Source organism: Sarcophilus harrisii, chromosome 3 (assembly GCF_902635505.1).
Source record: "Sarcophilus harrisii chromosome 3, mSarHar1.11, whole genome shotgun sequence".
In the NCBI taxonomy this organism is placed as follows: Eukaryota; Metazoa; Chordata; class Mammalia; order Dasyuromorphia; family Dasyuridae; genus Sarcophilus; species Sarcophilus harrisii.
In genome coordinates this window covers 551,163,096-551,181,085 of record NC_045428.1, presented here as the reverse complement: position 1 = coordinate 551,181,085, position 17,990 = coordinate 551,163,096, and the positions used below count along the sequence as shown (strand labels likewise).

The window sequence follows — 17,990 nt, the reverse complement described above, 5'->3', positions numbered from 1 at the left end:
TGGGATATTTGTTTACAGAGGTCAGGATGGAGTCACTATAACTGCTCCATTGTCTTCTCTTAAGCTTGATTTCTCTTCATGTGATATTTATTTTAACTGTTCCTCAAATCAGCTGATAACCTAAGTTGACAATTACCAGTAACAGACTGTGAAATGATCCAGTCACTTTCTATCTATTAAAATATAGTCCATTTTATTTTTCAACAATACTATCAAACAGCTAGATGGTGCAGTGAACAGAGCACCAGCCCTGGAGTCAGGAGGATCTGAGTCCAATCCAGCCTCAGACACTTAACCCTTAATTAGCTTGTGATCCTGGGCAAATCACTTAAATTGCCCGGGAGAGGGGGAGGGGAAACACCAAACAATACTATCCAGCACTTTACTTTTCTCAAATAAAGCAGACATAGTTTATTTTTAGACTTTTACTTTACAACTCGAATTTTTAGCTACTTGAATTCTTTGATCTCAAGTCATCTTTCCAGCAAAGTCTGTACCATCTGCCTCTATGCCTACAATTTAAAGAGAAATTAAAGAACAAGACATACTATTATATTCTTTGCAAATGAAATTGGAGATGCAATGATATAATCATTTTATTATATATTATATATAGATAAATATTTAATTATATATAATACAGTCTGTCTGCTTAAGTTCAAAGCAAGCAAAATGAAATAACCAGTATTCTATGAAGTGTTTCTTCTCAGTCTTGGAAATACAAAGCCACCAGCTCTGATCAGATTATAAAGGAGAATCCGTAAATCATAGTGATCTCACTTGATTGCATCTTCTTTTTGTCTTTTAGGTTCATTTAAAAGAAGTGTCAATATGGATTCAGATCAACTAATCATGTTGTGTCCATGGGAATCATAGGACAGAGACAACACAATTAAACTAAAGTTTATAAAATATCTAAAAGGACAGAATTCTTAGTATCTTTTCAACTACTTTCTGTCAATCTGTTTCAATAATTACATACATGGAAGGGGGTTGCACGGTACAAGTCTATTTTTAATTTTTGTTTTATGGACAGCTCTTGGCCAAAAAGATATAAATCTATCATCTTGTGGCCAATAGTGTATTGATGAGTGATTCTACCAATCAGGCTGATCCTTGGAGCATAGGTATATAACCCAGAATCAATATTATTCTGGAGGTCTTTCCAGCTGGAGAAAATCTGGCAGAGCTTATAATTCACTGACACATCCCTCAAGACTCTAGGATGCCCTGCACATCAAGATGGGGAGAAGAACTTTTGTGAGAATTAAGTTATCAGTAGGAAAAATAATGGTACAGAGGCTGACCCAGTATATTGTGAGGCTTAAAAAGTTCTAAAAGGGTAAAAATAGGTATACATTTTCTATATATCACAGCCCCCTGTTTGGGCAAGGAATAATGTCTTTAAAGCTGTGTTCCACTGGGTTTTGCAGGGGTCAATGTTGAGCCCTGCAATGTTGCACATATTTTGAAAAATAAAAAGCTAATATTATAAATAAACAATCACTCAAAATAAAGAAATAAAGAAATGCACCTGTGTTCCAGAGTATCATTTTATGTTTTAGCATATTGTGACATGCAAGAAAACCGGGTGACAAAATAGAGCAGCGGCTTTGGACAATAGGGTCTCTTGTACATTAGAGACTCACAATGAGCTACCAAGAGGGGATGAGAAGAGTCAGTATTAAATAAGCAATCATTCTTATAACACCAACACTTACCTTCCATCTGTGTTATAATGCAACTCCATGACTGCCCCGCTATGTCCTTTCAGGGTGGCATAGTTATCACAATCACCATACACATTCCACAACACTGTGAAGTAAACAGAGAAGTGTCTTCAAACGCAAGAGGCCGAGCCCCGAGTCCTGCCCCCTCCCCGTGGATCTGGGGACTCTCAGCTATCAGAACGCAATTATGGATGACTCAGAGGGTCCTAGGGGCACCTGTGGCTGGAGGAAATGCAGGTGTATTCTAATTTTCTACTTCCAGTCTTCTACCTTCTGACATCGTTTTTCCCAGCACTGATATCCCCAACCAGGAGACAAGACTTCTTGGGCAAAATCTGCCGCCATCTCATTTTGGAGAATTCTCACTGCTTAGGGGAATGAAGTCAGCAGATCAGCTTTCTGATTCTGAAATTGAAGCTAGTGACTTTCCCCTTTTCTAGGGGATTGTCTCAAGCCTTCAGCTAACCCAAAAGTAGCTAAACCCCCTACAAAATGCTTAACATCACTCTCAGGCATTTCTTTGTACCTTTCCCCACCGCTTCTATGTTCATCCTATCTAATGTTGGTATTCTCCACTCATCATCAATAATACCTAATTTCTCTCCTTACTACACAAAACACTCCCTTATCCACAAAAACTCTCTTGAAAACAAAACAAAAAAAATTTTTTTTAAGAAAACAGCAAATCACTCAGTAATTTTACAGCACTCTGTATCTGCTCCTGAAGACAAGAAGTCAAGGGAGTTTACTGAATGCTGGGGGTGGAGGTAAGAGAGGTATTACGACTGAATTGATGCTTTAGGGAAATCACCTTAATGGGTGAATGGAGGCTGGACTGGAGTGGGGAGAGACTTGAGGCAGGCAGACCTACAAGCAGCCATTGCCATACTCCTAGCATGAGATGATGAGGGCCTGCGCTACAGGGGTAGCAGTGTCAGAGAAGAGAAGGGGCATGTTCAAGAGATGTTGCAAAGAGGGTAAAGGCAGGTTTTGGAGACAGCTTAGATGGGGGAGGACGTGTCATACAGGGTGAGAGATGATGAGGAATTCATGATGACTCCTAGTTATAAACCTGAAGGATTGGGAGGAAAATATTCCCTTTACAGTGACAGGGAAAGAGAAGCAGGATTTAAGGGGAAAGATAATGACTTCTGTTTTAGTCACATTAGGTTTAAGACGTCAAATGAACATCCTGTGCAAAGTGTCCGAAAGGCAACTGGAGACGCAAGACTACAGGTCATTGGAGAGATTGGGGTAAGATAGGTAGATTTGAGAATCATCAGCATAATGAAATCCATGAGTGCTAATAGGATCACTATGTGAATTAGTATAGAAGAGAAGAAGGCCCAGTACAGACCCTTGTGGGATGCCTATAGTTAGAGGGCTTGATCTGGAAGAAGACCTAGCAAAAAAGACAGAGGATTTGTGAGACAGGTAGAAGGGGAACCAGGAGTAAAAAACTTAGGGAGAAAGGAGTAGCAAGGAGGAGTGTCAGAGACTGCAGAGCGATCAAAGAAAATGAGAACTGAGAAGAGGCCACTGGATTTGGCCGCGGGTAAGTTTCAGTGGAATAAGTCAGCAGTCAGACTGTAAGGGGTTAAGAAGTAGAAAGATCTATTTTAGATGTTTTTTTAATGAGCTTTGCTAGAAAAGTTAGAAGACATACTGAATAATAACAGTTAACAAGGATAGAAGGGTCAAGTAAGGATTTTTTCAGGATAGAGGAGACATGGATATGTTTGTAGGTCATAAGGAATGAAACAGCAGACAGAAGAGATTGAAAATAAGTGAAAGATCAGAGATGACAGAAGAAACAATTTGTCGGAGGAGACAGGATAGAATGGGATTGCTCAAACGAGTAGAGGGGGTTACCCTTGGTAAGAAATAAAGCCACTTAATCATGGGAGACTGCATGAAAGGAGGAGATAGTAGCAGAAGGCACCTTTCTTTTGATTATATATTATTCTCTCTCACATTCCTTAATAAAATGAAAGCTGGAAGTAAACAAAATTTTAGCAAACTTCTTATCTAGCTTCATCAGATATCCTCTAAGAAAGATCTGATGATTTCAGTGCATTGCCAGGCTCAGACCAAGTTCAAGGTATGACACAGCAATCCAAAAAAAACTTAAAGTTGTCCTAAAATGCACAAAATCATAGTCTCCATGATAAGAAGCTAAGTTGTTCACAATACAATGTTCTTGTCAGAGCACATATGATAGGTTCAGGTTGGGTACCATATTTTTTTTTTTTTTGCAGAGACATTTGGGGTTAAGTGACTTGCCCAGGGTCACACAGATAGGAAGTGTTAACTGTCTGAGGCCAAATTTTAACTCAGGTCCTCCTGATTTCAGGGCTGATGCTCTATCCACTGCACCAACTAGCTGCCCCAGGTACCACATTCTGAGAAGAACAAGGGTTAAGACCTGGAATACATTCAGAAGGGTGAACGGAATGGTGAAAAGAGCTGAAGCTTATATTATAAAAGGTCAAATGAAAGAACTGGGGATTTAATTTAGAGAAGAAAAGGAATGAGATGTATTCTGTGTGCACCTATAGGGAAGAATTAGAAACAATGGCAATTACAGAAAGGCAGATTTAGAGCTAATGTAAATAATACTTCCTTAATAGGAGTGGAATTGAAACATAAATTGAAGTCCAGTGACTTTAACACATCCCACTATCTTTTCTATTTTCCCTTAATTCTTCTCTTCTACATACCATTCCTTCTTGATAATCTCACCTTTTCACATACTAAGTGATTTCTGTGAGAAATTACTTGTAATATATAGGCTATGGTTTAAATCTGACATACGTCTTAAAGAGGCAGGTAATAGCGGTAATGATTATGAAAACATGCTTTTATAACTGAATCCTTAGATAAAGATGGAGTCAGGAGTCAGATTGAGTTATTCTTTGGATCTATAAAGTCATATCCTATTTTCTATTTCCACCTATTACCCTATTTTCAGTTTCAAGATTTGATGCAGTGCAGCTCCTTCAGGCCACCTGGTCCTGGGAGTGATATAGTTAGAAATGATATATTTCTCCTCCTAGGCTATCCTGCCCAGTTTACTTTATATGACCAGGATACTAAGGTCATAAATATTGCTGGCTTTCAGATAACGGTCTATTGGTCCGTGAGAACAGAGTTTCTGAGAAAAATGAACAACAATAATGAAGTGCTTAAAGTTGACACAGGTGCAGAACAATATTGAGTGCCCGCCACTTGACCTAATGGTTTCAGGCCTAAAAATGCCTCTAGAAGGTTCCCTTCCTTCTCCTTCAGCTCTATCCAGAGAACTATGGGTGCTGTACCTGTGCACAAAGTCAGAACCAGACCATTCCTCAACTCCATCTCTAAGACACAAAATTACCATGTTGAGGATATGAAGTACCAGGGTTCTCCAACTTTTCTTTATAAATTTATCTCCCTGCTACTAGCTCTTTGCTAGTATCTTTTGGAACTTAGCCTGCTTTAATTGGCATTACAGTTATGATGAACTTTACTCCTTGACTTGGAGATGAGTCTGAGCATGCAAATTCTTTTGAGATACCTCACAATGCTAGTCTGGTACTTCAACATTTTTGGGGTCCCCTTGAGCACCAACAGCAACCTAGCCACCTTCCCTACTTTCTGCCTCTTTTTTGATTCTCCCTTCTCTTTCTTACTTTCTCTCTTCTCACCTTTTTCCCTCTCCCCCTTTCCCTTTTGTATGATTCTCCCTCTATGCTTTTATTTGTTTATACACACACACACACACACACACACACACACACACATGCTTAAAAGTAACGTATTAAAGAAGATATATAAACAACATCTTACGGATGAGCCGGTCAAATCCCGCAGATGCTAAGGTGGATCCATTGGGGTGGAACTTGCTACAGTACACTTCCCCTTCATGTCCTGAGAGCAGCATAATAGGAGCCTGAAGGGAGGAACATCTTGGAGGACCCTAAACACACAAGAGAAAAACAGATTAGTGGCAATGTCCATGGATTTAAAGAGAAGTTGAGTGGTTGTTTTAGGGGGAAAGGAGAGGAGGGAATGGAGAGGAAGAAGGGGATAGATCAAGGAAAAAAAAAAGTCACTAAAAAAAATACTTAAAAAAAAATTTAACATCAAATAGACAAAAACAAATTTAATCCCAAATTAACAGAAGCCTAAATCACAACTAACTATGAATCAAAACTATTGTGTCTTTCTTACTTTATTTTCAGTCTTAATTGTCTCCAGGAAAAGTGAGTCAATCTTAGAAAGTGATGGAGAATACACAAAAAGTTTTTGTCCTCAAGAAGCTTATGTCCTAATGGGTGAGATGATATGCAAATTACCTTCTATATACAGAACAAATACAGAACACTGAGAAGCAATTCATAGGAAAGAAAGTAATAATGGGAGAATTATAGGGAACACATGGAAAGGCCTCTTGCAGAAGGTGGGGTCTGGCCTATATTGAAGAAATCCAGAAGAGGGGAATGAAGGAAAATGGGTTAGACAGAGGGAACACAGAAGGAAAAGGTAAAGACTCAGATGGGCCAGACAGCAAGGGAGCTGGCTTCATTGGACCACAGAGTAAAGATTAAGGAGACAGAAGAGGGGTAGGTTGGGAAGGGCTTTAAATGCTAAATAAGAATGTTTTCCAGAATATGTTGATTAGCGTGTATGACAGACACACACACACACACGCAATGACAGAGAGAATAGAGACACAGATAGAGGATAGAGAGACCAGACTCCACAAGTAACTCAATTTAAATAACCTGTTAAATCATTATGTACAGAACGTTAACCACTATCCTAACAACCTCATAGGACTGCTATGCTAATGAGATAAAAATATGTCCAATTATTTTGAAAAGTTTGGCTACAGTATCCTAGAGATAGGGGCATATAACACATGCATAGATAAATTAGTTCAATTTAATATTGCAGGGGAGTAGGAGAAGTGAAGGAGAGGAGAGGTGGCTTTAACAACTGGTAGTGCTGGGATTCTAGAGAAGCAGGGAAGAATTTCATGGCAGATACACTTAAGATGGCGGAAAATAGAGATTATGAAAGGGAAGAACAAGGAAGGTGTACACTCTAGGAATGGGAGACAGAATGGGCCACATCTGATGATTCAGCACAGCTGGAAGATAACATGTAGCAGAATAACAAAAATCACTATAGACTATATCTCACCAAGATTATCTCATTTGACTCTCATAACAATCTAGTAAGGAAAGTACTATTGGTATTATCCTCATTTTTTAGGTGGAAAAAACTATGATTTATCCATAGTCCTAAAGCTAGCAAGAAGCGGGGCTGAGATTCTACCTCATGTTCCAGCTGGCTCTAGTCCAGCACACTTTGCATCACACCACACTGCCTTTAATTAATAAATTAAACTATGGCAAGAAACTCTGGTAAGTTCCATACAGAGAAGCAATGGATAATGCATTTGGAATGTTGCACTTTGGCAGAGATGATGTATCAACTATAATAATGATTTTTTTTTTTCATTATATGAAAGTACTATGGGAGAGAGCAGTAGATTATTAGAAAGAGACATGTTTTGAAAAGGTATCAATAAAGTTAAAAAAAAATAAGGGCAGTAGGAATTACATTGTGGAGGGATGAATTTGTATTTCATCTGTGAGGCAAGAGGAAGGCACTGAAGGGTTTGTACAAGGGAGTGACATGATCAGAAATATACCTTGGGTATATTTTAGCAGCTATATGAGAATGGATTGGAATGTAAAAAACCTGGAAACAAGGAGGCAAGTTAGAAGGCTCCTCTCATAGTCTACAATACCAAAATTACAAGGACCTGAAAGAGGATGCTGACACCCCCCCAAAAAATGAAAAGAATGGCACAAATGTGAGAGACGTTTTGGAAAACTTAGCTTTGATAAGACTTAGCAACTGAAATATAGGAAAGTTAGAAATCAAGGATGACTCTAAGGTTATAAACCTGAATGATTAGGAGGAAACAAAAATTGGATATTTTGAGGAGGGTTGTATTTAGGAGATGTTGAGTTCCATTTATGGGTACACTGAATTTGAGATACTAATGGGACATTAAGATACCTGGCAGATCCTGCTGGGCTAGGACTGGAGACCAGGTAAGAGATTAGAGTTAATTATATAGATGGGAGAGCCACTTGCATGGAAATGAGAATTGAATTTATGCTGATGGATAAGATTATTAAAAGAGAGCTAATCTAGCAAGAAGACAATCAAAGATTGAGCTTTGGGGAACACCAAAATTTAAGGAACTACAAATTGATGAAGCAGCAAAAAAGACAAGTTATGAAAGAGATTAGATACCTGTATCAATTAAGGAGTAACTACTGAAAAAGCATGGTCCAATGGAGTCAATGGAGTTGGAGACAGGAAGATCTAGATTTAAACTTCTACTTCTGATACTAATTGTATGGCCCATAGGCAAATCACTTAATTTCTCTAGGTTCAACTTACTCTTTGTAAATGATCCTATAGTACTACACAAATGGCAGCTTTGTCAATAGAGATGAAGCCATATTTTTGAAGTATGAAAAGGGTATCTAAGGTATAACCAAAACATTACTGACTGAAAACAGTCTCACATATTCTACTCCCAAGAAATCAGTCAATAAGCAAGAAGTGTGTATCTTGTGACTATGCTTTATTATAGCTGAGGTAATATGCCTTTAAAGTTACAAAGCTCTTTTTCCCACAGTAACTATATAGAGGGGAAATGACATTATTATCCCCATTTCAAGACAAAGAAACTGGAGACTCAGAGTTGAAGTGACTGGTGCAGAACCAAGAAAGACCTTATCTACACGGACAAAGAGCACTAGGATATATACAGTGCTACATGACCAATACATTGGTGTGTATAAAGTTTATTCAAGATGTAAAGAAGCAGAATGATGATTAAGTAGCAAGATGATCAGGGGATGAGCCCTGGAACTGGAATTAGAATGTGTAAGTTCAAATTCTGCTATATGGGAACCACCTAATGTATAAATTGAGGTCCATATCTCAGGATCTTCCTAGCTTTAAATCATATGCTCCTAAGTTAAAAGGGCTATGCGAACAGCAGACATCCAGATCAGTTTTGTCTCCTTTTGTCCACAGATAGCAGGGGAGTACTCAATCCAAGGCCTGAAGGTCGAGGTCTGATTTCTTCATGCTCCATACTACCTTGAACAAGTCAGTTCCACACTCTGTGTTTCAGCTTGCCCCTTTAAAAATCTGAGGATTGAACCAAATAGTGTCTAAGATCCTTTTAATTACTAAAACATATGCTCATAAGGTCTTTTTCAGTCAATCAATAAACATTTATTATGTACCTATCAGGTACACTGTGCTAATAGAAAGGGATTCAAAGATAAATGATAGTTCCTGTTCTCAAGGAGCTCCCAATATGATGAGGGAGAAAATGCAAAACACCTATATATAAATAAGCACACGGGATAAACAGGAAATAATCAATAGGGGGAAAGTCTTAGAATTAAGGGAGATTGGAAAAGATTTTCTGTAGCTGAGATTGATGGCTACAGTAGAGATTAAGAGAATTCCAGCAGTAAAAATGCCCAAAATAGGTGATGGAAAGAGTCAGGAAGAAGAGTCAGGAGACCAGTGTCACTGGAAGGTTGCATAAAACATGAAAAAATTAGAAAGGGGACTAGGGGAAAGGGGTTCCTGACTAAGGGTATAGAGGGATTAGTACTTAGCATGGTGATGTAATGGTTCTCTAGTTCATACACATTCAGTATGCTGTAATGATGTAATTGTACTAAGGTATATAAGGGCTGAGAAGGACTGGAAATGATTCATTCCCTTTTTGACCAGTCTAGTGGTGGCTGTCCTGCCTCCCTGACTCCTCCACTGAGACTGAGGACTCAGGCAGATCCTGAAGTCCTCCAGAAAGCAAACCTACACTTTACGTGAGGAGGTGAAGCTAGGTTATGAAGGGCTTTGAATTTGAAATAGGATTTTATTTGACCCTGGAGATGATGGGGAACTGCAGTGGGCTGAGGCTTGAATTGATGCACTGAGGTCCCAAGCACGTGAGGCTAAATAGTAATTGGACTATACTCTATTAATATACATGCTTGGATAAAGAATGGCCCCTGCCCACTCTCTGTGCAAGCCCTGATGTGTTGTATAGGAAATGACGATTTTGGTGGGTGGAGGCAGAGAGACAGGAAGAGAGGCTGGGAGAGATTGGGACTGGGTTCTTACTCTGGTGGTGCTGGTCTCGTTGTTTCTGGTCTAGCTAGCTTCTTGACTCAGCTGCACACATTGCTATTGCCCATTCTCTTCCACCTCCGATCTTTCTTCACTGAGACTAAAGATTGACGATTTTCCCCTAACCTGAATTCCTGACTCCGGCCGATTTTAAAATATGGGGTCATCACAGGGAACCACTTTACTTTTGTGAATGGGGATGTTATGATCAAACCTTCACGTTAGGAAGATAACTTAAACAGCTGAGTGGAGGATGGAATGGTGGGACAGGACGAAATAGGAAGACCAATTAATAAATTGTTGCAACAGTCCAGCCTTGAGATGAAGAAGACCTCTCTACTAGTGTAGTAGCAATGTCAAGATGAGAAAAAGGGGTAAATGTAAGATACTCCTTAAGAAACATGGCAATTGATGATATAAGACTGGAGCTCAGCAGAGAAAATAGGGCAAAATAGGTAGATTTGAGAATTATCAGCAAGATGATAAATAAATCCATTGAAGCTAATGAGATCACCACTCAAGTAGTATAAAGGGAGAAGTGAAAAGGGACCAAGACAAAATCCTATGGGATTACTCCCAATCAGTGAGTGTGACCTGGAAGAAAATTCAGGAAAGGAGACTGAAAAATAGTTAAGAGCTAGGAGGAGAACTAGGAAAGACCATAGAAGATAAGTAAGAGAAGAGTACTGTTCCAAAAACCAAGAGTGAAAAGAGTATGAAAGAGAAGAGAATGGTCAATACCATCAAAGGCTGAAGGGGTCGGGAAGGATGAGAACTGAGAAAAAGTCATTGGATTTGTCCACTGAAAGATCATTAGTAATTTTGGAGAAAGGTTTCAACTGAATGATGAATTCTGAAAACAAAGTATGATGTTAAGGAAGTGAGAGGAAGGAAATGGAGGACAGTCTTTTCAAAGAGTTTAGCCACAAACAGAAGGAAAAATTGAGAAAAACAGCTAGAAAGGATAAATTATCACACAAGGGTTTCCTGAAGATGGGAAAGCATGTTTCAGCAGCCAATGGAGAGGAAGAGACTGAGAACGGATGAAAGGAGCTCATAGCAAGAACAATCACCTGGAGAAGACAGGATAGAATGGGATCGCAGATGCAAAAGGAAAGGTTAGCCTTGGCAAGGAAAGAGGGCCAGCCACCTCATCGTGGGAGAGACAGTGACGCAAGACATATGAGTGATGTGAAATGAGGAGGGAAGAGAGCTCTCAATTTTTTTCTGCAAAATTTCCCGAGAGAAGCAAGGGAGTCATGAGAGGTTTGAGGAGTGATAAAGATGTTTGGAAGCGCCATCACGGAGAGTGGGATAGTAAATAATTAGGGAGGTGCAAAAGAATTGTCTAGCAGCACTGAAAGCCAATGGAGATTACGTGAGACGGTGTAGAGTAGATTTTGAGATTTCCTCCAGTTTCCTTGAGCAGTAAGTGAGGAGGAGCCAAGACGGGACAAGTTATATAGAAAAGATTTTCCTGCTTGGTCCCACCTACAATCAACTGGAAAGCTGTAGATTTCACCTCACTAGAACAACAACAACAACAACAACAACAACAACAACAACAACAACAACAACACCCGAACTTCGAGAACTGGAGGACGGGCAGCAATGGAAAGACACTGAAATCTCCCCCCGGGCCAATTGTCCCGCCGAAGGGGGTGCTGGATGGTCACGTCAGGGCCTGCGCCTAGGGCCTCAGGTGCACCATCACTAACTGGAGGGATCCGGCCCGGAAGTGTCTTAGGTCACCTCCGAGTGCGTAACCTCGCTAAGCCTCGGTTTCCCTCTATCCCTTCTACCGCTGACAGTCAGAGGAGGAGGAGGAGGAATGGGAGGGGGAAGGAGACGAGACCTGACAGGACCGAAGGGATGGGGCCGGCAGCCCCTCGCCGGCTTACGTACCGCTTGTAGCAGCGCCCCCGGAGGCGGTTGCTGCCCCGCAGCGGGCCCGGTCCCGGCCCCCGGTCCCGCCGCTCCCAACAGCAGTTCATGCCGGGGCCGCTTGAGCGGAACGAGCGGCAGCTCCGGACCTTTCCGCTTGTGTTGCTCGATCATGGCCGCCTTTAGCCGTCCGCGCCGCTCAGTCCACAGGCCGCGCCGGGGCTCTACGGCCCGGCTCCCATTGGCTGAGATTGTCCCCTCCCACCCAGGAACTTCCGTCCAAAGCCAGACCAATCAATTCCCGCATATGCCCCAGAGCAAGGGTCTCTCTTTATTAATTCCTTCTTACACTTTCTTATTGGACAAAAGCCTCGGCCTTCACGAAAAATATCGGGCTGTGATTGGTGAAGATGTTTAAGGGCGGAACACCAATAAACTTCCTGTATAGACGACTTTTGTTAACTTTTCCCTCATTCTTCTTATTGGATGAGGAGCCGGGCTGTCACCGCGAGATTCAGTCTGTGATTGGTCATTGTATCCGGCTGGAGGCGGCTCTTTTCCAAGCGCGCGGTGCCTGACGGACAATAGCTAACGGATTGGCTGTGGGAGAACGGCGGCGTGGGATTGGCTGCGCTGTGGCTGCTTCATGGCGGTCTCCTCTTAGATCCTGCGGCTCCTGTCTGAGTGAGTGCGGGGGACTGTGTCGGGGACTGTCAGGGTTGTGGGCTGGGGTCCGTCCGGGCGGGGCTCAAGACTGTTTGCCTCCTTCCCATCCCTGGGAGGCTTTGGGCCCTACATGTTGGCCGGGGAGGGAAGGGATCAATCAGTGGTGCAGCAAGCATTTATTAAGCGCCTGCTGTGTGCCATGCTCCGAGAATTCAAGTTTGTCAGGGAGGCTCTAGAAAAGGATCCCTGTAGAACCCCGGGTCCTATGTTGCAATTGCTTCCCAATCGGTCTCTCTTCAGTCCCTCCCCCACCCCGCTGCAAAAGTGACATTCTCGATATTCGGGTCGGACTTCGAGGGTTCCCCTCACTTCCCGGAATAACGATCCGGGACTAGTCACTGCGATGTGGCCCAAGGGCTCCGATTCCGGTTCTTGTCCAGGCCCTCTTTGGCAGTCGGTCTCGGAAGCCTGTGTTTCCTGAGCATTTATCTTTTTAAATGAACCAATTAAAACAGACAAAAATTACAGAGGAGCGAAAGAAGCATTGCTTAAGAGCCGAGCACCGGGCTGAGCCATTTACAAGGATGACGTCATCTTTCCTTTCCTGCCAGGAAGGTGTGCCATTTTGCAGTTGAGGAAACTGAGGCAAGGCAGAGATCAAGTGACTTGTGACAGCTAGAGTCTGGCAGGAAAGAACTCATGCCTTCCCGACTTTGTCGATGAGCTCATCGTCCTTCCCCTTATACCCAGCTCCGCTTTCCCCTATTGCTGTAGAGTGTGACAACACCTCCCTCTATCCCGCTCTATTTGCTGTTTCCCCTCCCCCCATCCAGGCTGGGCCCGGGGCTGCTGATGTCATCCTTGCGGCATCTCTGCATCACCCAGTGAGATTCTATATTTCACCCTCTTTTGCTCTATCAAAAAAGGTCCTGGAAGAAAAGGGCATCTCAGAGCATGAGGAACAGCTGAGTTCCATTTCATTAGAGAGGATCATTAATAAAGAGCCAGTGGCACAGAGCTCTGCCTCGGTCTCTTTTATAGCAGGTTGGACAGTTTTCATCTTCCTAACGCGGTCTGAGCTGAGCTTTAGGAAAGTTACTTTGGTGGCTGAATGGAGGATGGATCGGAGTGGGGAGAGACTGGAGGCAGACACACCGCCTCGAAGGTTATTGCAACAGCCCAGGCAGGAAATGATGAGGAGCTCCTCTAGAGTGGGGACAGTGTCCGAGGAAAGAAGAGGTGTGTTCAAGAGATGGTGCAAAGGTGAAATTGTCTGGGTTTGGAGGGGGATGACTTACAACCTCAGAGAAGGATAGTGGTGTCTTCCACAGTGACAGGGAAGTCAGAAGGGAAGAGAAAGCTTCTAGGGGAAAGGTAATGAGCCAGGACGCAGGGGAAGCAAGACTGATTCCAGTCCTCACTCCTGCCCCATATAGGCAGCAAGGCAGCCGCAGACATTTAGTAGCTATGCGATTCTGGATAAGTCACTTAATCCCAGACAACTCTCCAGGACTATAAATCAAAAATGATTTTTCTGTCGGTATCAGTGAAGGGAGTTTCCATACTAAGAGGAACCTATATTGATAAAATCACAGGTCCATACCAAGAAAAAAACATAGTCACCACTGCTACTGAATATTGAAGATACAAATTTCTTTCTCTGTTTTGGCTCTTCCTGGTTTATTGTGTCATAGGAAGTATTTGGTAGTACTCCTTTACCTATTTTCCCAAATAGTTTACATAGTATTGGAATTAATTGTTATTTAAATGTTTGGTAGAATTCACTTGTGGATCCATCTGACCCTGGAGATTTCTTCTTAGAGAGTTCATTAATTATTTCTTCAATTTCATTTTCTAAAATGGGACTATTTAAATAATTTATGTCCTCTTCTGTTAACCTGGGCAATTTATATTTTTGTAAATATTTATCCATTTCAGATTGTCAGGCTTGCTCTCATAGAGTTGGGCAAAATAACTCCTAATTATTGCTTTAATTTCTTTTTCATTGGTGGTATGTTCACTGTTTTCATTTTTGATGCTGGTGATTTGATTTTTTTCTTTACTTTTTCTGATCAAACTAACCAAAGTTTATCTATTTTGTTGTTGTTGTTGTTTCATAAAACCAACTCTTAGTTTTATTTATTAGCTCATTAGTTTTCTTAGTTCCATTTAAAAAAATCTCTTCTTTGTCCTTTTTTCTAACTTTTTTAGTTGCATGGCAAATTGATCTCCTCTTTATTTTTTTCATGTAGCTCTTTAGAGATACAAATTTTCCCCTAAGAAGTGCTTTGGCTGCATCTCATAGGTTTTGGTATGTTGTCTCTTTATTGTCATTCTCTTGAATGAAATTATGGATTGTTTCTGGATTTGTTGTTTGACCCACTCATTCTTTAGAATTAGATTATTTAATTTCTGATTGGTTTTTAGTCTATCTTTCCCTGACCCTTTAGTGAATATAATTTTTATTGCATTGTGGTCTGAAAAGGAAGCATTTACTAATTCTGCCTTTCTGCATTTGATTGTGAGGTTTTTATGCCTCAACATACAGTCAGTTTTTGTGTAGGTGCTCTGTACTGCCGAGAAAAGGTGTATTCCTTTCTGTCCCCATCCAATTTTCTGCAGAAATCTATCATATCTATGTTTTCTAGGATCCTATTAACCTTCCTAGTTTTTTTTCTTGTTTGTTTTGTGATTAGATTTGTCTGATTCTGAGAGGGGAAGGTTGCGGTCCCTCCACTAGAATAATTTTGCTGTCTATTCCTTTCTGTAACTGACTTAAAATTTTCTCTAAGAATTTGCCTGCTTGGTGCATACACATTTAGTTTCTGCTTCATTATTTATGGTACTCTTTATCAAGATGTACTTTCCTTCCATGTCTCTTTTAATAAGATCTATTTTTACTTTTGCTTTATCTAAGATAAGCATTGCTACCCCTGCTTTCTTTCTTTTTTTTTTTGTACTTCAGCTGAAGCATAATAAATTCTGTTCCAGTCTTTTATCTTTACTTTTCATGTCTCTCTTGTCATATGTTGTTTCTTGTAAACAACATATTGCAGAATTCTGTTTTTTAATCCACTCTGCTATTCGCTTCTATTTTATGGGCGAGAGTTCATCACATTCACAGTTATGATTACCAGCTCTATATTTCCCTCCATCCTATTCTCTCCCCTGTATATATTTTTGTTTTCTTTCTACCCTGTCCTTAATCGGATGTTTTTTACCCATTCCACTCACTACCTTATCTCTTATCACCCTCTCTTCTTCTTTTAGTGTTTTTTAAATTCACTCCACCCATTATCTTCTATCAACCCTTTCCCCCTTCTCTTACCTTTTCCCTCTCTTCTATCCTTCCCCCCTGCCTTTTTTTCCTCTTTCTCTTCCTACTTCTTTATAGGGTTAGATGAATTTGTATACCCAAATGAATGATTATTTCCTCTTAGAGCCAAAACTAATGAGATCAAGCTTCAGACAATGCTCATCCCCCTTCCTTCTTTCCCTCAATTGTAACAGGTCTTTTGCACCTCTTCATGTGAACTTATTTTCCCATTATACCTTCCATTTCCTCTTTTTCTACCCCTTGACTCTTATCACATCAGAGTCCATTTACAACCACACCCCCAATTCATATGATGCCTCCCACACACACACCTTAGTAACAGATACAATTCTCAAGAGTCACAGACACTATTTCCCATCTAGGGATGTAAACAATTTAACCTTTTATTATGGGCCAGAACTCAAGGTGTTAACCCAGTGGAATTGATAAAGACAATGGTTATGTAATTTAGCGTGGTGTTTAATAGTTCTCTAGTTCAATACATGGGCTTAGTACTTAATATAATTCTATAAGATTCACACCTATGATAATGTAATTATAAGAGAGCATTTAAGCTGGGAGCCTCAGCCAGAGTCAGAGCCAGAGAAGACAAGCAGACTGGAGGAGGGAGCTCAAGCTTTCAGAGTCTAGGAGAGACAGATTCATTCCATCTTCATCAGCTTCACGGTGGCTGGCCTGGCCTCCTGCACTTCTCTACTGAAACCAAGACTCTAAGAAAGCTAACCAGGTCCCAGGAAAAGAGACAAGATTGTGAAGGAGATAATAAAGGATTTGGACTTTAAAAGCTGGCTATTCTTATGGTGATTAATCTGCTGAAAGGAAGTCTGCTCCAAGACCTCCAGAAAACCCAACAACATTTAAATAATACATATTTTCCCCCTGTTTACCTTCCTATGGTTCTCTTAAGTCCTGTGTTGTAGATTAAAATTTTAGTTTAAATTAAATTTAAACAGAATTAAAATTCTGTTTAGTTCTGTTTTTTTTTTTTTTTAATAGGAATGATAGAAAGTTTCTTACTTCATAAAAGCTCCATCACCTCCCCTCAAAGATGATTCTGAGTCTCAATGGATAGTTAATTCTTGGTTGTAACCCCAGGTCCTTTGCCTTTCAGAGTATGGTATTCCAGATCCTCCGATCTTTTATTGTAGAAACTGCCAGATGCTGGTTAATCCTGACTGTTGCTCCTTGATATTTGAATTGTTTTTTGTCTAACAGCGTGCAGTATTTTTTCCTTGAGATTATAGTTTTGGAGTTTTGCAACAATGTTCCTTGGGATTTTCTTTGTGGGATTTCTTTCTTAAGGTGATTGATGGATTCTTTTGATCAGTATTTCCCCCGCTGTTTCTAGAATATTGGGGCAATTTTCCTTAGTAATCTCTTGTATTGTAGAATGCTAGTGAGGCTCTTTTTTTGGTCACACCTTCAGGTAGTCCAATAATTTTAAAATGGTCTCTTCTGGATCTATTTTCCAGGTCAGCTGTTTTTCCAATGAGGTATTTCACATTTTCTTCCATTTTTTCATTCTTTTTAGTTTGTTTGACTGATTATTGCTGTTTCATTTGGCCTGTTTTAGTTTTTAAAATGTAATTTTTCATTATTTTAACCTTTTTAGTTCAGTTCTACTGTTTGGTTGCTTTTTTCAAATTTTTTCTTCCCCCACAAAAACAGAAAGAGCCTCTTTCATACCCCATTTCTTCCATTTTTCTTTCCCCTCTTATTTTTTTTTTTTTTTATATAACTAACTTTTTATTAAGAATCCATGCCAGGGTAATTTTTACATTATCCCTTGAATTCTTCTGTTCGTTTCCCTCCCCCAAACCTCCCTAGTGGCAAGCAGTCCTATATATTTGAATATGTCCTAGTATATCCTAGATACAATGTATGTGTCAGATCCAAACAGTTTTCTTGTTGCACAGGGAGTTGGATTCAGAAGGTAGAAATAACGGGGAAAAAAAAATGCAAACATTTACATTCATTTAGTTTTTTCTTTGGGTGTAGCTGCTTCTGTCCATCATTGATCATTGAAACTGAATTAGGTCTCTTTGTCAAAAATCCACTTCATCAGATTACATCTTCATTTATCGTTGTTGGCGATTAAATCTCTTTGCTCATTTCATTTAGCAAGTTCTAATTCTCTCCAAGCTTCT

The 17,990-nt window shown here is 40.4% G+C and overlaps 2 protein-coding genes across 2 annotated transcripts in view; one reads left to right on the top strand and one right to left on the bottom strand.

The window, feature by feature from the left end:
* The window catches only part of SNRNP40 (small nuclear ribonucleoprotein U5 subunit 40), a 46,558-nt gene extending 34,268 nt beyond the window's left edge, over window positions 1-12,290 (bottom strand). Inside the window, exons 1-3 of the mRNA XM_003765491.4 lie at window positions 11,862-12,290; window positions 5,559-5,688; window positions 1,722-1,815 (exon numbers count right to left, since the gene is read on the bottom strand). Of these exons, the coding sequence (XP_003765539.1) occupies window positions 1,722-1,815; window positions 5,559-5,688; window positions 11,862-12,014 (377 nt within the window). The 5' untranslated portion in view covers window positions 12,015-12,290. The remainder of the gene's footprint in view (window positions 1-1,721; window positions 1,816-5,558; window positions 5,689-11,861) is intronic.
* Window positions 12,291-12,415: 125 nt separating this feature from the next.
* Window positions 12,416-17,990, top strand: part of ZCCHC17 (zinc finger CCHC-type containing 17) — a 52,512-nt gene continuing 46,937 nt past the window's right edge. Inside the window, exon 1 of the mRNA XM_012546013.3 lies at window positions 12,416-12,524. The gene's annotated coding sequence lies outside the window, so the exon portion shown is untranslated. The remainder of the gene's footprint in view (window positions 12,525-17,990) is intronic.